Here is a 19,415-nt window from a genome sequence, read left to right as displayed (position 1 = left end):
TGCTGCAGTCCATGGGGTTGCAAAGAGTCAGACACGACTGGGTGACTAAACAACAACAACAATCTCCATATAGACACTCAGACCATCTGAGTCACCTAGAACAGAAAGGAATCACACTTAGTCACAGTCAAGAGACCAGATGTTCCCAAATTCCTGCTGTGCAGCAGAATAGTACCAAAGTGGCTTCTGAAAATTCAGGTCCCAGCCACACCTTAAGATACTACGTTAGCATTTCTAGAGTGGGAGCAAGAATGTGCATTTTTAACAAGCACGTATGATCCTGACCACACTTTGAAAAGCAGTGCAGTTCATCCCTTGCATATTACACAGTGGGCAACCAGGCCCAGAGAGGAGAAAGGATTTTCCGGAAACCACACAATAAGTGACAGCAGTTGGAATTCCAAAACCTTGCCCTGGAGTTTAGTATTCTTTCCACCACATCCTATTTTTGTTGGAATGTTAGGACGTGGATGTAGGAGTTCTTAAAGGGTCGAGGCCCAGGGAACCTGCCACGGTGTGTTTCAACCCAAAGAGGAGGCACCTGTGTTAGCTTCCAGAGGCATCAATAACTTACTTGAGGGACTTCCATGGTGGCCCAGTGGTTAAGAATCCACCTTCCAATGCAGGGGAGACGGGTTCAATCCCTGGTCAGGGAACTAAGATCCCACATGCCGTGGGGCAACTAAACCTACACTCTGCAACTATAGAGCCCGCTCACCCCAACTAGAGAGAAGCCCACAAACTGCAGTGAAAGATCTGGTGTGCTGCAACTAAGACCCCATCCAGCCAAAAAAAATAATAAAATAAATTTTAAAAAAGAAAAAAAACAAAGCAAAAATACCTTGCTTGACTAGATGCCACAGAGCTCAAGGGAGAGAGGGAAGAGAAGGCCAAAGCAGTGACACCTAATAATTCTGGTCCCCTCTCCACCCTCCTTTGGGTCCCAGTGTCTCTGTCTGTCAAATGGGGAGATGAAGCCCTCTCTTAATGTCTGAGAGCTTTGAGGTGTAACCTTGTTTAGGAATAGACTCATCCATGCCTCTTGTCTGGTATTGTATAGGCCCAAAAACTCATTTGAGCATGTTATACCTGGGGAATAGGCAGAATGAGACTCTCCCTCAGTACAGTTATCCCTTACTTTTTACAAAAGACCTATTTTAATACTGGTTTTTGCCAACCAAAAGAAACCCGAAGATTTTCACTCTCACAAAAAAGGCTAAAAGCAAAGACAGCATTCCCAGTGAGCTGTTACAAAGGCAGCTTGCACCCAGAGCTGCAAGACTGGCATCGCCAAGCTCCTTCCCCAAGAACTACAAACTCAGCATCTCAGCATAAAGCCTCCATAGCCTTGAACTGTCTGTGAGCGTCTGTGCTTCATTCAGATTTATTTTGAGCATCCAATAACAATATGTATCCTAGGGCGACTGCTTTTTCGCTTTCTGCCACTTTGCCTTAGGACAGCAGGGGAAATCTGTGCTGAGATGGAGCAGCCGAAGCACAGGAAGTGACCATGTCTGGTTCAAGGAACCAGCAAGACCCGGCTTCTCTGACTGCCTCCTCTTATCTGCTGCTGCCGCCTGATACATTCCTTGTACTCTGGCCAAACTGAACAAATTATAGGTCCTGGAACATGTCCTGCATTCCTTCCCACTTCCTGGATGCCCTTCTCTGCTGAACTGCTGTCCTCAAAGCCCAATTTAAGCAGTCGCTCCTCAAGGAAGCCCCTCTGGCCTCCCTCCCCTGAGTAGTGTAGCCCTGACCCTCTCCTGTTCCGATGGGGATCTAGGCTTTGTTTGGTGTTGGAGTCCGTGAAACGATTTGGAAGAAATGCCTGAATCACCTCTGTGGTGGCACCTCCTCCCCGTCTCCGCCAAGAGTGACACAGCATGTGTTCTGTATATAGGCAGCGGCACCGATGGCCATGAGATGCACTCAACACAGAGTTACCGTCACTCATGGGTTCAGACTGTGAGACACAGTCATTTCTTCATTCATTCAAAGTACTTCACATCTGTTTCAGGATTAATAACCTAAGCTAGGAGGACTATGTCCAGAAAAATGCACACATGCTCAAAATTTTAGACAATTTCAAGTGTTTGCACACTCCCTGGAGACCATCTATGGTCCTACCAGTAAACCCAAAGATTCTGGTTAAGAAATGTTCTGGGACTTCCCTGGTGGTCCAGTGGTTAATCTGCCTTGCAATGCAGGGGACATGTGCTCTATCCCTGGTTGGGGACGATCCCACATGCTGTGGAGCATACTAAGCCCATGTGCCACAACTACTTTGCTGCGTGCAGCAGCAAAGACCCATGACAGCCAAAAAATAAAAATAAATAGCTAAATAAATCTTAAAAAAAAAAAGAAGAAGCGTTTTGAATACCTGCTATATGCAAGCTAGGGACACACGTTCACTCATTAATTCAAAAAATATGTTGAGTGCCTACATACTAATGTTGGGGGCTAGGGGATTTACTTTTCTTTTTTTTTAATGTTTTAATTTGTTTGACTGAGAGGCGAACAGTGAACAACATGAGGCCCCATGTCCTTGAGTCCTCACAGGCTAGCAGAGGCCAGACTGGGTCCAGCCCTCTCCCCTTGCCTCCATCCCCACCTGGTCGCATCTGCCCCCACCAATAAGGATGCAGGACAGAGGCTGAAGCTGGGGAAGGCAAAGAGGACTAAACTGACCACAGGGACCTTACTTACCCCTATCTTTCTGTTCTTTCACTCCCTCCCTACTGACCCCCAGGCCTGCTGATTTTGTGTTTGACTAAAGGGCAGGGATTGCTGAACCTGCTGGGTTAGTCCAGTGAGTCAAAGGCGATTCAGGTGGGCAGGAGGGCAGGCGGGCAGAGGCAGAGCCAGTGGCCCTGGGACAATGGCTCTGACTGTGTGTGTGCGGCAACTAACAGGGCTGCCAGGCACCCACGACCAACAAGTGAGACTCAGCTTTCGAGGTGAGGTCTGCAGGGATGCTCTGAGAATTTTTAGATACGGGGAGCTCTGACCCCTCCTATCCGCAGGTCCCCCACTTCATCTCTGGGCATCTCTACAGTTTGTCTCCTTTGTCCTTGAGCCCAATGTCTCCATCTCTCTGCCTCCCTCCCTCCGTATCTTCTATGGCTCTTTGAGGGTGAGTCCAGGGAGTTTGGACTCTGGGCCAAGAGTGGATGGAGAGATAATTTATGTGTGTGTAGGGGGAGGAGGTGATAAATGACTAGATTCAATTCTGAGTAGGTTTTACCCAGAAAACGAGGAGAATTCACTGTGATCGAGAAGCAGATATAGGTGAGGTGAGTAGGGTTGGGTTCTGGATGGAGAGAAGCTGATCTGTACCCCATCTGAGTCTATCCTGGGGCTGGGAGGCTTATTCCTGAATTTGGGGAGGTGGTACAGTCTCAGGAGGTGGGGTTGTCTAATGCTCAAGAGGTTAGACTCAGTATGGGACAAGTCAGGATCAAGACTGGGGAGATTAGTTCTTGATTGATAGTTAGCCCCAGATCAGCCCTAATTGGGGAGGACTGGTTCCTGGTTTAAGAGATCAGCCGTGGAGTTAGCTCTCAATTTGTTGGCTCCTATTTCAGGTTTGGGAATAGGCTATGGATTGGGGGTCAGTGTCAGCCCAGCATTGGGTGTTACAAGGTTCTTCCTATTCCCAGCTCTTCCGTTGGCCACACTATGGGGCTCCTCTGGCTGGGGAGTGTCTGTCTGTTCAGGTGGTCAATTGTAGCCGTGTGTTCAGCCCCAGGTGAGTAGGCCTGGGGAACCAAGGATGCAAACAGGGTAGAGGGGGCCTTGGGGCCATTCTCCTGGGTCATTCTTTTATTTCGTGCCGCACCCCCAGGTCTCTGGGGACACTTGTGATCTCCCTTCAGCAGCTACAGACTGCCGGGCATTTGGTGCTGCGGGAGGCCTTAGTGGACAAGAATCTGCGTGTGTCTCCAGTGAGTTCCGCCAGCCCCCCAGAGCCTGAGGGTCCCTCTAGAAGTGGGTTCCATTTCTCAGAGAGGAAAATTCAGACTGAGACAGGAGTGGTAACATGGACCCCGAGTCAGGGTGTCTTGGATTACAGCTCTGGGGGCCAAGAATCAGGTTCTGCTCTGAGGGCCAGGGGTGTGGCAAGGAGAGAAGATAAGAAGTTCTGGCCCCATGACCCTGCACCAGGCGCAGTCCTTGTAGGGATGCAAAGATGAGCCTGGATGGATTTTTCTGGTGTTTCATGGGGAGTCAGCGTAGCCTCATAGAAGTGAACTTGGGTTCAAATCTCAAGTTCTCCACTTCCCATCTGAGACCTTAGCCGAGTTATTCAGCTTCTCTAGGCAGTTTCCTCACTTACCTTATGTGGAGTCCTACAAAATGTCAAGCTTTTCACTCAGCCTGCCATCATTTGTTATGCTCCGATTACAAGCAAGTGCAGTTCTAAGCAATGAGGATTGAGTGGTGAGCAAAGCCAGATAAGGACTTGCCCTCTTAGAACTCCATATCTACAGAGAGAGGCAAACATTAAACAAATATTCAGGGACTTCTCTGGTAGTCCCATGGCTAAGATTCCATGCTCCCAATGCAGGGGGCTGGAGTTTGATCCCTGGTCAGGGAACAAGATCCCACAAGCTGTAATGAAATGTTCAGATGCTGCAACTAAAGATCCTGTGAGCTGCAATGAAGACCTGGCATAGTAAAAAAAAAAAAAAAAAAAAAAAAGAGTTAAAAAATAATATTCACAAAAATGAATGTAAAAATGCCTGTGAAGGATGTTACAAAATAGCAGATAGGGGGCAGAAGAATGTATAACGGAGAGATGTGACCTATATAGAGTTCAAAAAACGTTCCCTGAGGAAGTAGTGTTTGAGCTTAGAATTGAAAGATATGATAGGAGTTAAATACGTGGGAGGAGAGACTGTTCCAGGCGGAAGAACCAGCATATTCAAAAGCCCAGCACCCTGAGATAGCATAACTGGGGTGCAGGGCAAAGCAGATCCCCTAACAGATGCGGCTGGAAAGTTTGGCAGGGCCCAGACCATGCAGAGCTGTGAAGGCACGTTAGTGTATTTCCAAGAGCAATGAGATTATTTTGGAGTTGTGTTGGGCCCCTTCAAGAGGTTACTTGCACTTGGTAAGTTCTTAATAGCTTATGAGTAGTCACTATTATTTGGGGCTTCCCTGGTGACTCAGATGCTAAAGAATCTGCCTGCAGTGTGGGAGACCTGGGTTTTGCCCCTAGGTCAGGAAGATCCTGGGAGAAGAGAATGGCTACCCACTCCAATATTCTTGCCTGGGAAATCCCATGGACAGAGGAGCATGGCAAGCTACAGTCCATGAGTCCATGGGGTCACAAAGAGTCAGACACAACTGAGTGACTAACACTTTCACACTTTCAGCCACTACTAGTAATGATCAGAGAGGAACCAAAGTCACCACAGATGAGGCCAGGAGGGTCTCTGTTTATAGATGGAGAAAAAGGCACTGTCTTTGGGGTTTTCCTAGCCTCAGGGTAGCCTCAGTAGCCTGAGGCCCACTGTGGATCTGGTTTTAGGTCCAGGTAGAACTTGACCTGAAGTACCAGCCTCCAGAGGTTGCAACTAGAGTCTGGGCACAAGAGGACTTTGGAGCACCCATTCGGGACAGGTAAACCTCCCACCCACCCAAGCAAGATCCAGGCAGGCCTCAGTAAAGGACAATGGTAACCAGTTCCCCTGTGGATCTGCTGGATGTGATGACTCTTGGACCCATGCTGCCCAGTTTGTAACTCTGTAGTCAGACCTGGCCCTCTCCTGTCATTCCTCTTTCTCCCAGCTCAGAGCTGATCATCCCCAATGTGGGCTTCCAGGAGCTGGAGTAAGTATGTGGGGATGACCTGGGTTACAGGGTCAGTCTTGGGATTGGGACCCAGTGATATGAGGTCAGTTCCTGGGTCTGGGATCAGTACTGGACCAATTCCAGGGTGAGAAGTCAGTCCTAGAATAAGGGGTCAATTCTGGAATTAGAGGGCTCTCAGGTTCAGAGTCAGAGATGGGTCCTAGAGTCAGGGACATCAGAGATGGGTGTCCAGAGATGGGTGAGAGGTCCCAGACATGTTCCTGGAGGGCCTTTCCTGTCAGGCCTGGGGAGGCCCAGCTGGAGCGGCAGGCAGTGGCACTGGGCCGCAGGCTAGCTCGAGGAGCAGGTCAGCAGGACGATGAGGACGATGAGCTGGCGCTGGAGCTGGATGATGAGCCTGATGTGGAGCTTTCTGGCATCGTGTTCAGCCCACTCAAAAGGTAACTTGTAGCCCTGCACACCTGCTCCCATAGCCTACCAGTGTGTCTGTCAACCTCACCTGCTCATACCTGCAGGCCCATGCCTGTCCACCCTCACAAACACAGGGTTCCAAGGGTATGGGTGGGGAGTGGATATCCTGGGGTCAAGGGTCATTCACTCTTCGGCATAGACACTGCCACATTCAGACAGTTACACTGACTCACACATGGCTTCTGGAACCCATGAAGGTGATGCCAGCTTGATGAGGGCAAGGAGTTTAACCTCTTCTGTTCTCTGCAGCGTTCCAGTGCCTAGAACAGAGTTGGTTCTAGGCGTCTGCATATAGCAGGCGCCCCATCAGTCTTTGTTGAAAGAACAAATGGTTTTAGGGCTCCAGAAATGAGTCAAATTCTGAGTGTAGAGTTGAGATGGAGGCCAGACAAGACTGGAAGGACTTAGAAACCAAAAGTTTAGGGGGAGAAATCTCAGCACCAGCACCAGGCAAGAGTGTGTGTACAGAGGGGGAGGAAGTGAAGTGAGAGCTGACCCTAACCCCTCTCTGCAGCCGAGCTCGGGGCCTGGCCCGCGGGGATCCTTTCCAGGTGTCCAGGGCCCAGGACTTCCAGGTACCGCTCTCCCTCCAGGCCCAAACTCTTGGGGAGTACCATCAGCTCTCCACACACGTTCTTCCCTCAAACCATGGCAGGTTGGCTTCCTTTCCTCCTCCTTCCTCACCCTTCAGATCGGGGTCACGGTGCTGGAGGCCCAGAAGCTGGTGGGAGTCAACATTAACCCTTATGTGGCCGTGCGCGTTGGAGGGCAACGCCGAGTGACCGCCACGCAGCGCGGCACCAATTGCCCCTTCTACAATGAGGTGGGCGCAACCAGGGAAGGAGGAGCCTGAGAGAGTGGGCGGGACCCAGGGGAAGAACTGTGCTGGAGGGGACGTGGCCTGGGGGTGGGGAAATGAGCCTATTGGCTGGCCTGGGGCCAAGCGCTGGGTGCCTGAAAGGGTTCAAAGGGGTATGGTCACCGAATTGGGGTGGAGTGGGGAAGAGGGAAAGAGGGCGTTCTCTTTACAAGGGCTAGGGGCCAGAGGGTGTGAACCCTTCACGTATAACCTGCTGTCAATTCTCTTGCTTCCCCACTTTAACCCAGTACTTCTTGTTTGAATTTCACGAGACCCGGCTTCACCTCCAGAACTTGCTCCTGGAGATCACGGTGAGAAGGTTAGGGGTGAGAGGTTGCCGTCAGAAAAGGAGAGATGCCGAAGATCCAGTCTAAAGCCACCTTTCCCCAGGCTTTTCATTCGCAGACCCTTCCCTTTATGGCCACTCGGATCGGCACCTTCAGGATGGACCTGGGCATGATCTTCGAACAGCCAGGTACTGAACACCCCCCGCCCCCGTCATTGAGACTCCTCTGCGTGGACAAGGGAAGCAGACCCGCTGGGCACCGAGCCCAGAGTACTAACTTGTAAGACAGCTATCTCTTTTGACGTCTGACTGGCATGTACTCCTGCTCCTCCCTACTGAGCCAGACTTGAACCCCGGCTATTGTCCAGCATTCTAATCCCAGCCTCCACAACCACCCTGCGTATCCCGCCAGGCTCCCTGACCCCTGGGCCCGCTCCTCTGTCCCCAGATGGCCACTTCTATCAGAAATGGGCCCCACTGCATGACCCCCGGGACACCCGCGCTGGGACCAAAGGCTTCGTCAAGGTCACTTTGTCCGTGAGGGCGCGCGGGGACCTGCCCCCTCCACTGCCACCCCCGGACCCTGGCCACAGTTCGAACATCGAGAAGTGAGCTGGGGTGGAGAGTGGGGAGGGGAAGAGTAGGACCCGGCGAGGTTTCCTGGATGCGGAAAAGGCAAGGGGCCGAGCCTAGGGCTTCTGGGCCCCTCAGCGCCCGGCTCCCCTAGGAACCTTTTGCTGCCGCGTTGGGTGCCAGCGGAGAGGCCGTGGGCGCGCCTGCGAGTGCGCGTGTACCGCGCGGAGGGGCTTCCGGCGCTGCGCCCCGGGCTGCTGGGCAGCCTGGCCCATGCCCTGCTGGACCAGCGCGTCCCCGTGGACCCCTACCTGAGGGTGTCTTTCCTGGGGCAGCAGGTAAGTCCCTCCCGTCCCCAGCGGAGGACGAAAGAGATAGCTGTCTTACAAGTCAGCGGAGGCCCAGGCCGGGATCCGCACAGACCGCTCTCCGCCTGTCTTCACCGCATGCTCAGGGCGAGACTTCGGTACGCAGTGAGACCACTGCGCCCGAGTGGAACGAGCAGCTGAGCTTCGTGGAGCTCTTCCCGCCGCTAACGCGCGGCCTTCGTCTGCAGCTACGGGACGACGCGCCCCTCGTCCATGCGGCCCTCGCCACGCACGTGCTGGACCTGACACAGATCTCGCATTCCGGCCGCGCAGGTAAGTGCATCCTGCCGACGCGTGCCGCGCCTCCTCCCTGGCCCTGTGTGCCCAGGGTCCCGCCCCCGACCGCAAACTCCATCCTCCCGACCCAACTCCGCTTAGAAAGTCTGGTCTATGCCAAGTGACTATTTCGCTCCAAGCCGACCCCTCCCTTCACAGTCCCATTTGTTGCAGACTACAGACCCTACCCTTGGTTTGGTTCTGTTGACAAGAATCCTAATTACAGCTGAATATCCAGTAATCCCTTCAGCCCACTTCTTCTTACAGATTGACCTGCAGGGAAACAAGCCCTGACCACATAAACCGTTTACTCCGGACCCTTACCGGGTCACCTGTAGCTCCATCCCAATGCTGACTCCACCTCCAGGTCTCTGGCTCCGCCCCCAGGGCGTCTTTCCTGTCGAACTGCTCCCAGGGCGCTTCCCTGGTGGTCCAGTGGTTGGGAATCCTCCTGCCAATGCAGGGGACACGGGTTCAGTCCCTGGTCCGGGAAGATTCCTCATACCTTGGGACAACTAAGCCGGTGCACCACAACTACTGAAGCCCACGCCCTAGAGCCTGTGCTCCCAACAAGAGAAGCTACCCTAATGAGAAACCTGAGCACCGCAATTAGAGAAAGGCTGTAGGCAGCAACAAAGATCCAGTGCAGCCAAAAGCAAAAAACTAAATAATAGTTGTTTTTAAAAAATAGTTCTCCCAGGTCTTGGTCCTTAGCTCTTGGGTCCTAGCTGTTCGAAGGCTTTCCTTCCAGAGGTCCAGAGGTTCAATCTGACACCCCTCTTCCTCAGCATAGACTAGTATCCACCTGCTCCATGCTTCCCTCCAAAACACTGTTTTTGTCCCCTTCATTTCCCCACAGCGGGATTTAACCCCACCTTCAGCCCGGCCTGGGTACCTCTCTATGGCTCACCCCCCAGTACGGGTCTCCGGGATGGTCTTCAGAATCTCAATGAAGGCGTTGGCCAAGGCATTTGTTTCCGAGGCCGACTGCTGGTGGCCGTGTCCATGGAAGTGTTGGAAGGGAGAGCTGAACCCGAGCCTCCCCAGGCCCCACAGGGGTCCAGGTTGTCTCGGCTCACAGGAAAGAAAAAGAAGAAAGCCAGGCGTGGCCAGATTCCTGCAGGGATACAGCAGCACCCAGATGCCAGCTCCAGTGTTGATGCGCCTGAGATTCCTAATGCCATGGAGGTGGAAGTGGAGGAATTGCTGCCTCTGCCAGAGGTGGGGCTGAAGTTTAGTAAGGGTGCCGGGTACACATTCTCAGCTCTGGAGTGTGTACCCAGCTCCCAGGCTTTAAACACCGGGGCAGGGGGGTGTCTCAACTTGGTGACCTGGGTGAAGACTGCACTGTGTGTACACATGTGCTCCTATGTATATTACACACAGGGAAAGAGGAGGGTGACAACTCAGAGATGAACCAGAGAGGACCAAGTCCCAGGTCCGAAGAACTGGGACAACAAGGGGCAGAGGGATGCAGGACGCCAGCAGCGAATCTTCTAGGCCTTCGTTGCATGTCCTTCTGTGGGCATTGTGACCAAGCATAGTCCAGGCTGCAAACTGGGAGGGTGGGGGCTGACTCCATCCTGACCCGCCTTTTCCAGAATGCCCTGGCGCCCTGTGAAGATTTCCTGCTCTTTGCTGTGCTCTTCGAGGCCACCATGATCGACCCGGCCATGGCTGCCCAGCCCATCAGCTTTGAGATCTCCATTGGTGTGAGACCTAACCAAAGCCCTAAGGGCAGTGGGTTTGAGGGTGGTCACTCTTGTTCCAGACTTAGGCCACTGGAAGGAACAGTTGACCTTCAGTAAGGGGTGGGCTCTGACTTAACTATTGAGACAGAGGTTGAGGGAGGGAACCCTCAGGCTGGTGCCCACTGACCCTTGTGGCTCCCGGCAGGTGATGCAGGTCGCAGAAAGGAGCAGTTGAGCCAAGGGTCCAGGGTGGGGGAGGAAGCAGAGGACACAGAAGGGGAGGAACAGCTCCTGCTGGAGTCAGACATGGGAGTCCGGCCAGTGGAGGAGGAGGAGCTGGGAATCCCAGCTCAGCGGCCTGAGCCCATGGATGGCAGTGGGTGAGTGCTTCCGGTGGCTGGAAGGAAGGCATTGGGGGATTCCCAGCGGCGTAGGACTGCCCCTTGCAGACTCTGCTCCTCTGCATCCTGCCCAGGCCTTACTTCTGCTTGCCCCTACGTCACCACAAGCCCTGTGTGTGCGTATGGAACCGCTGGGAGAATCACTTGTGGCGCCTGCAGAGCAGTAACTGTGTGCAGAGAGTGGCCGAGAGGCTGGTGAGAGCAAGGCGGGTGCTCACAGGGTGAGGCCGGGATAGAGGGGCATTCCGGACACCCTGGCCTGTGAAGCGGGGTCTAATGGGTAAAGCACCAGGGTTATCCAACACCTTATCAGGTGCAAGCTTCCGGGAGAACTGAGAAGGCCAGAAATTGTGGGAGGGCTGGAATTCAGAACTGTTGGACCCAGGAAGAGCAAGAGTAGAGCTCCTGGGGGCCTGGACTCACAGCCATGGAGCCAGCCGAGGGCTTGAGAAACAGAACCCAGAATTAGTTGGCGTCAAAGAAGGGTGGGACCAAGAGGAACAGTCGTGAGTGGGCGGGGCCTTGGGATGAGGGTGTGGTCTAAAGGAGGTGGAGTCTGACCCTCTCCCTTTGGCTCAGGACCAGGGGTTGCAGGAGGTTGAGACTCTGCAGCGCCTGTCAGGACCTGGGGCCTGCACACGGCTGAAGCAGGCACTGGAAGAGCTGGTGGCAGGCAGCAGGTGAGCGGAGAGCCTCCCCTTCCTTGCTGCAGACGCTGGGGTAAGGGAAACCCATGATAGCTGTCTGGACCCAAGGGCCCTGGATGCTGCAGTCTGATCAGCACTTTACAGGAGAGTGAGGAGATGATTGTGGAGGGAACTTACTGGAAATTATTGGATGTTAGGCCACTCCCCTTCAATAAACTCTCCCCGCCCCCCCCCCCCCACTCCTCTAATCTCCACACACCTTCCAGTTCCTCAGATGAGGAGCCACTGAAGATTTTGAAAATAAAAGGGATATACTCTAACCTATCCCTAAAAAGGATCAGTGGGGGAAGGATGATATGAGAGGAAGCAGAGGGCCTTGTAACAACTGAGGTGATGGTTGAATTGAATCTAGGATGGACAGAGTGACAGGACTGGATTCAAAGGCAGTGTGGGTCTGTGAATGTGACATCTCAAGACTCACTAATGAATAGTCTTAGGGGACTTGGGAAATGTGCAGAGAAGAGTTATGAATGACTCCTATGATTTTGACTTGAATAACTATGTAGATGGTGCCATTTACTGAGCTATGGAAAATGAGAGAAGGAGAAGTTCTGTTGGGAGGGGAGAGAATATCAAAAGCTCATTTTGGGACTTAACTCTGACTTCTGTTTTTAAAATATTAATTTATTTATTTGGCTACTCTGGATCTTAGTTGCATGTGGGATGTTTAGTTGCGGAATGTGAATTCTTTAGCTGTGGCATGTGGGATCTAGTTCCCTGACCAGGGATCAAACTCTGGTCCGCTGCATTGGGAGTGCCGAGTCTTAGCCACTGGACCACCAGGGAAGTCCCTGAGATAGACTTCTATTAGACTTATAAATGGATATGTCTGCTAGGCTATTAGCTATGAGTTGAGTGGGGAAACAGTGAAAACAATGCCAGACTTTATTTTTTGGGGCTCCAAAATCACTGCAGATGGTGACTGCAGCCATGAAATTAAAAGACGCTTACTCCTTGGAAGGAAAGTTATGACCAACCTAGATAGCATATTCAAAAGCAGAGACATTACTTTGCCAACAAAGGTCCATCTAGTCAAGGCTATGGTTTTTCCAGTGGTCATGTATGGATGTGAGAGTTGGACTGTGAAGAAAGCTGAGAGCCAAAGAATTGATGCTTTTGAACTGTGGTGTCGGAGAAGACTCTTGAGAGTCCCTTGGACTGCAAGGAGATCCAACCAGTCCATTCTGAAGGAGATCAGCCCTGGGATTTCTTTGGAAGGAATGATGCTAAAGCTGAAACTCCAGTACTTTGGCCACCTCATGCGAAGAGTTGACTCATTGGAAAAGACTCTGATACTGGGAGGGATTGGGAGCAGGAGGAAAGGGGATGACAGAGGATGAGATGGCTAGATGGCTTCACTGACTCAATGGACATGAGTTTGAGTGAACTCCAGGAGTTGGTGATGGACAGGGAGGCCTGGCGTTCTGCAATTCATGGGGTCGCAAAGAGTCGGACATGACTGAGTGACTGAACTGAACTGAGCTCTAGGAAGAGTTCAAAGCTTAAAATGTAAAATTGGGAGATGTTAATACAGAGATGGGACTGGATAAGATCATCTAGAGAGCAAAAAAAGGGAAAAAGAAAATTCCAGGGACCTGGCAAGCTCCAGCGTTTAGAGGGAGGGAGGAAGAGGAGAACTCAGCTAAAGACTTGGTTATTGGTGGTTACTTTTCTTTCTTTATCTCAATCAACCTTTCAGTTCAGTGAAACACTGAGGTGAACACAGTTGACCCCTTCTTAAAAGACTCTCCTGTTGACTTCTATGTCCCTGGTTTTCCTTGGGCTTCCCTGACCATTCTTTCTCATCTCTTTTGCTGGTTCCCTATCTTCTTGACCTCTGAATGTTACAAATTTCATGTACTGTGTCCCTGGGCTTCACTGTAAGGCTCTCTTCTCTGTCTATGTTCTCTATGTCTCCAAAAGAGCAACCATATTTAATCCAGTTTAATTACTTGCTTGATTTTTTTATATGATGCAATGAAACTATTTCCGTTTTCACTTCACTGATTTATTTTTTTGAAAGTTTTAACTGCTTAGTCATGTCTGATTCTTTGTGACTCCATGGAAATGTAGCCTGCCAGGCTCCTCTGTCCATGGAATTCTCCAGGCAAGAATACTGGAGAGGGTTACCATTTTCCCCTGCATTGCAGGAGGATTCTTTACCATCTAAGCCACAAGGGAAGTCCTAGTTATTTTATTACTAAAATTATTCTTTGGGAGGGAAATTTCAATGAAAGATTTACTAATATAATATTTCACTTTTTATAGCTTTATCCAGTGTGATTTTGTGTGTGTGTATGTGTGTATGCCGCTGTTATTTCTACCACATTTAATTTTCCTGAATCCAATTTTGTGGATCTCAATCTTGTCAAGAAGATATTTTTCTCTTGTCAATTTTTAATCAATAGCAATGTTAATAAGTGAAGTTTTAAAAATTATACAGTTCAGTTCATTTCAGTCGCTCAGTCGTGTCCAACTCTTTGTGACTCCATGAACCGCAGCATGCCAGGCTCCCTGTCCATCACCAACTCCTGGAGTTCACCCAAACCCATGTCCATTGAGTCGGTGATGCCATCCAACTATCTCATCCTCTGTCATCCCCTTCTCTTCCTGCCCTCAATCTTTCCCAGTATCAGGGTCTTTTCAAATGAGTCAGCTCTCCGCATCAGGTGGCCAAAGTATTGGAGTTTCAGCTTCAACATCAGTCCTTCCAATGAACACCCAGGACTGATCTCCTTTAGGATGGACTGGTTGGATCTCCTTGCAGTCCAAGGGACTCTCAAGAGTCTTCTCCAACACCACAGTTTAAAAGCATCAAATCTTCAGTGCTCAGCTTTCTTTATAGTCCAACTCTCACATCCATACATGACCACTGGAAAAACCATAGCCTTGACTAGATGGACCTTTGTTGACAAAATAATGTCTCTGCTTTTTAATATGCTGTCTAGGTTGGTCATAACTTTCCTTCCAAAGAGTAAGCATCTTTTAATTTCATGGCTGCAATCACCATCTGCAGTGATTTTAGAGCCCCCAAAAATAAAGTCAGCCACTGTTTCCACTGTTTCCCCATCTATTTGCCATGAAGTGATGGGACCAGATGCCATGACCTTCGTTTTCTGAATGTTGAGCTTTAAGCCAACTTTTTCACTCTCCACTTTCACTTTCATCAAGAGGCTTTTGAGTTCCTCTTCACTTTCTGCCATCAGGGTGGTGTCATCTGCATATCTGAGGTTATTGATATTTCTCCCAGCAATCTTGATTCCAGCTTGTGCTTCTTCCAGCCCAGCATTTCTCATGATGTACTCTGCATGTAAGTTAAATAAGCAGGGTGACAATATACAGCCTTGACGTACTCCTTTTCCTATTTGGAACCAATCTGTTGTTCCATGTCCAGTTCTAACTGTTGCTTCCTGACCTGCATATAGGTTTCTCAAGAGGCAGGTGCAGTTTTGACCCTTGTCAGTCAAATTGTGTCTGTCAGTAGCAGTCTTGGAGTAAAGAGCATTATAAGTTAAAAAGATAAGCTCTGGGAGCAGTATTAGGTGAAAAATCCTTGGAGTCACTTATTTTATATATACATATTATATATATATATATATATATATATAAAAATATGTATATATATTTAAATTTCCACAATAAAAAATTAAGAAATCATTGAGGAGGGGTCAAAAAGGGGCCCAAATTCCATGGATTAAAATCATTTTACTTAACCCAACAAGTGTTTTTTGAGCATCTATTAGGTTCCAGGCCCTGAGGATACAGTGGTAATCAAAATGAAGTCCCTGCCATGGCTTACATTCTATTTAGAGAGAAAAAGCAGAGATGAAGATGGAGAAAGTGGGAGGGGTTTTTGAGATGGGATGACCAGGGAAGGTCTGTGAAGAGGTATTTGAGCAAAGCCTTAACAAAGAAGGGGAGAATGAGCTATGGAAAGGTCTAGGGCCAAACATTCCAGCGTAGGGAATAGCTGATAAGAGGCCGTGAAGTAATAGGCTTGGGGTATTCAAGGAGGAGCAAAAAGGCCAGTATGACTGTAGGGTTGAGCTTGAGGGGAGAGTAATATTTGATGAAGACAGGGAACTAAAGAGAAATAGAGCATGTAGGGCCTTTTAGGCCATTTAAAAAATATTTTTATGTATTTATTTTGCTTCACCAGGTCTTAGTAGGCCTGTGGGATCTTCTGTCCTCATTTTGGCTTATGGGGTCTTTAGTTGTGGCATGGGAACTCCTAGCTGCAGCAGGTGGGAACGAGTTCCCTGACCTGGGATTGAACCCGGGGCCCTCTGCATCGGAAGCGCCAAGTCTTAGTCACTGGACCACCAGGGAAATCTCCCCATTAAGACCATTTTAAGTATTTTGTTTTTAACTCTGAGATGAGAAACTTCTGGGGAGGAGTCAAATGGTCTGAAAAGCATTGAATAACTCATTTTGGATGCTGTATTGAGAACATTCTGTAGGCCAGAGGGTAAGAGTGGAAGAAGTGAGAACAGCTAGGTGGCTATTGCAATAATCTTGGTGAGAAGTGATGGTGGCTTAGACCAGGGTGGGCCTGGAAAAGGAGCAAAGTGTTCAGATTCTGAATGTATTTTGAAAATAGAGCCTAAGTGATATGCTAAGTGATATGACATGCTCATTAGGTCTCAGAGTCAGACATGACAGTAACTGAACAACAAGAAGTGATATGCTGATGGGTTGATGTGGAATGTGAGTGAGAGAAAGAGCAGTGAAGGAGACTTGGAAGTTTTGAAGTGAAGCAGGGTTTGCTTTTAGACGGATAGGGCGGGGCAGTCATTGGAACTCCTGCCCTTGGTTTGGGCATGCATTGTTGGAACTATCTTTAGTCCATGTTGGAACTTCAAGTACAGCCCATGTGAGCCTTTAATATGCACTTGAATCCTCTGAGTATAAACATGCAGATTTCTGACAGAGAAGGTCAGGGTGGGGCTAAGATTCTGTGTTTCTAACTAAGTCATACCAGTCCTGTTGGGCCTGGGCTACATTGAGTAGCCAGGGCAGTAAATAGTTAATTTCTAGTACATTCTAGGGCTCCAGAGTGATGCTGGCCTTGATGAGTTAGGAAATGGTCCAAATACAGAAGGCATCCTTAACTAAGGAAGGATGCCTGTTATTTTTTACTTTTTAAAAAATTAATTTATTTTAATTGGAGGATAATTACTTTACAATCTTGTGGTGGTTTTTGCCATACATCCACATGAATCAGCCTCAGGTGCACGAGTCCCCCTATCCTGAACCCCCCTCCCACCTCCCTCCCCACCCATCCCTCTGGGTTGTCCCAGGGCTGTTATATTTCTTTTTTAAAGATTACTTTATTTTTTGGCTGTGGTGGATCATCATGGCTCTGGTTGCGGCATGCAGGCTTCTCACTGTTGCGGCTTCTCTTGCTGCAGAGCATGGGTTCTGGTCATGGCTCTGGTTGCAGTGTGCAGGCTTCTCACTGTTGCAGCTTCTCTTGCTGCAGAGCATGGGTTCTGGTCATGGCTCTGGTTGCGGCGTGCAGGCTTCTCACTGTTGTGGCTTCTCTTGCTGCAGAGCATGGGTTCTGGGGGCCTCAGTGGCTCTAGTTGTGGTGTGCAGGCTTCTCACTGTTGCGGCTTCTTTTGCTGCAGAGCATGGGTTCTGGTCATGGCTCTGGTTGCGGCCTGCAGGCTTCTCACTGTTGTGGCTTCTCTTGCTGCAGAGCATGGGTTCTGGGGGCCTCAGTAGTTGCGGCTTGTGGGCTCTAGAGCACTGGTTCAGTAGTAGTTGTGGCTCACGGGCTTAGTTGTTCCACGGCACGTGGTGGGATCTTCCCAGACCAGGGATGGAACCCACGTCCCTAAAATTACAAGGCGGATTCTTAACCGCTGGACCACCAGGGAAGCCCCAAGGATGCCTGTTTGCGAACAAGACTGAGAGGAGCTGTGAGGGAGGCTGGTGTGGGAGGCCCGCTCTGAGGAAGGTGGCCCCTAACGGACGGCGTTCCCACCTGCCACGCCTGCCCCTGCTCATGCAGACAGTTTTGCCACGGTGCTGAGTGCAGGACGATGACCCGGCCCAACGCCCTGGACTGATGCCGAGGGAAACTGCTGGTGTATAGCCTGGTACGATCTGGGGAAGGGGATCAGGGGCACCCAGCAGAGACCCGCCACTCACGTTCTCTTCCTGACTTTTCAGAACCTGTTGGCAAAGCAAGGATTGTGGTCCTACGGGGCCTGAGGCAGAGAAACATGCCAGAGAAAGTGGCGCTGGCCAAGAAGCTCCTGGTGAAATTGCGCTTCCTGGCCCAGGAGGTAATGCCTTATGCATCCATTTTTCCACCCTGAATACCCTTTCTCCTAAGCCTACCAGGGGCCTTTGGGTAGGACTGACCTAATATTAGTCCTGTGGATCCATGCCCGGCCATAGGATCCGTTGCTCTGAATAGAGGACCAAGTTCCATTTGGAGCAGCTAAGGGTACTGTACATTCTAGGACCCAGCAGGGATGCAGGGAACAGTCAGGATCTCTTCGGAAGAAAATTTGAGAGTACATTCCTTGGCATGACTTCCCTGGTCTGAAGCTCTAAACACAACACATGGGAAGGGTAAAGGAAGTTCACATTTTCAGAAAGTTTCCTTTGCTAAGTATCTGCATGTGTTATCCTATGTAATTCAACAACCTTGGGAAGACGTACCTCATTTGACAAGTGCAGACACTAAGGCTTAGAGAAGGAAAGTGACGGATCCACCGTGTCATGGCTGATTAAGTGGCAGAGTTAGACTTCAAAGCCATTTCTGCTCCACTCTGAAGCTCAGTCATTCCAAAGGCACAGAAAGTTTTGACCACCAGAACCAATATGTCCTTAGGGTCAAAGAGTGAGGAGCTGGATATTGGTCTCAGGTTTTTTGTTTGTTTTTTTTTTTTTTTTCCAAAAAATCATATTTATGTATTTATTTATGGCTGGGCTGGATCTTTGTTGCTGCATATCAGCTTTCTCTAGTTGCAGTGCATGGGTTTCTCATTGCGGTGGCTTCTCTTGTTGTGGAGCATGAAGTGTGGGCTCAGAAGTCATGGCACATGGGCTTAGTTACTCCTTGGCATGTGGGATCTTCCCAACCTAGGGATCAAACCAACATCTCCTGCATTGGCAGGCAGATGCTTAACCACTGGACCACCAGGGAAGTCCTTGGTCTCAGATCTCGAAGGGCATGTTGGAGTTTGGCAAGTAGGAAAGAATAAAGAACATGTGCAAAGGGACAGCTGGAAAGCAGAGTGGTGGAAGGAGAGGTGGGGATCACTGCAGAGAAATCAGGTTGGGAGGAGGGAAAACTAAGGAAATCAAGCTAACACATGCTCCAACATGGTGAACCTTGAAGACTTTATGATAAATGAAAAAAGCCAATCAAAAAAGGGCAAATACATATGATTCCACTGATATGAGGTACCTAGAATAGTCAAATTCATAGAGAGATAGTAAGATAGTTATTGTCAGGGCTGGGAGGGGAAAATGGGAAGTTAGTGTTTAATGGCTACAGAGTGTCAGTCCTACTGATGAAGAAAGTTGAAGAAGCTTCTGGAGGTGGGCAACAGTGATAGTTTCACGACAATGTCAATGTCCTACCTAACTGTACACTTAACAGTGCTTGAGATGGGAAATTTTACATTATGTGTGAGTGAAAGTGTGGCAGTGTTAGCTGCTCAGTCGTGTCTGACTCTTTGCAACCCCATGGACTGTAGCTCACCAGGCTCCTCTGTCCATGGAATTCTCCAGGCGAGAATACTGGAGTGGGTTGCCATTCCCTCCTCCAGGGGATCTGCCCAACCCAGAGATTGAACCTGGGTCTCCTGCATTGCAGGAAGATTCTTTACTGCCTGAGCCACCAGGGAAGCCCATGTTTTGTGTATTTTAACATAATTTAAAAAAATAAATAGAACAGGAAAAAAAAAAGTCAGGCCTGTAGGGGTAGGGCATCAAGGGGAGA

At 49.8% G+C, this 19,415-nt stretch overlaps 1 protein-coding gene across 1 annotated transcript in view; it reads left to right on the top strand.

The window, feature by feature from the left end:
• The first annotated feature begins 2,881 nt into the window (after positions 1 to 2,881).
• LOC129625078 (fer-1-like protein 4) overlaps positions 2,882 to 19,415 on the top strand; it is a 45,500-nt gene continuing 28,966 nt past the window's right edge. Inside the window, 22 exon segments of the mRNA XM_055543233.1 lie at positions 2,882 to 2,960; positions 3,241 to 3,296; positions 3,663 to 3,751; positions 3,848 to 3,947; positions 5,537 to 5,628; positions 5,797 to 5,838; positions 6,102 to 6,260; positions 6,806 to 6,866; positions 6,983 to 7,114; positions 7,399 to 7,461; positions 7,541 to 7,625; positions 7,885 to 8,044; positions 8,164 to 8,347; positions 8,464 to 8,650; positions 9,513 to 9,874; positions 10,255 to 10,363; positions 10,550 to 10,724; positions 10,820 to 10,940; positions 11,325 to 11,425; positions 17,469 to 17,556; positions 17,630 to 17,651; positions 17,654 to 17,745. Of these exon segments, the coding sequence (XP_055399208.1) occupies positions 2,882 to 2,960; positions 3,241 to 3,296; positions 3,663 to 3,751; positions 3,848 to 3,947; positions 5,537 to 5,628; positions 5,797 to 5,838; positions 6,102 to 6,260; positions 6,806 to 6,866; positions 6,983 to 7,114; positions 7,399 to 7,461; positions 7,541 to 7,625; positions 7,885 to 8,044; positions 8,164 to 8,347; positions 8,464 to 8,650; positions 9,513 to 9,874; positions 10,255 to 10,363; positions 10,550 to 10,724; positions 10,820 to 10,940; positions 11,325 to 11,425; positions 17,469 to 17,556; positions 17,630 to 17,651; positions 17,654 to 17,745 (2,559 nt within the window).

This window comes from Bubalus kerabau, chromosome 13 (assembly GCF_029407905.1).
Source record: "Bubalus kerabau isolate K-KA32 ecotype Philippines breed swamp buffalo chromosome 13, PCC_UOA_SB_1v2, whole genome shotgun sequence".
Classification (NCBI taxonomy): Eukaryota; Metazoa; Chordata; class Mammalia; order Artiodactyla; family Bovidae; genus Bubalus; species Bubalus kerabau.
Note: the sequence above shows the minus strand (reverse complement) of the source record. Positions and strands in the feature narration are given on the sequence as shown.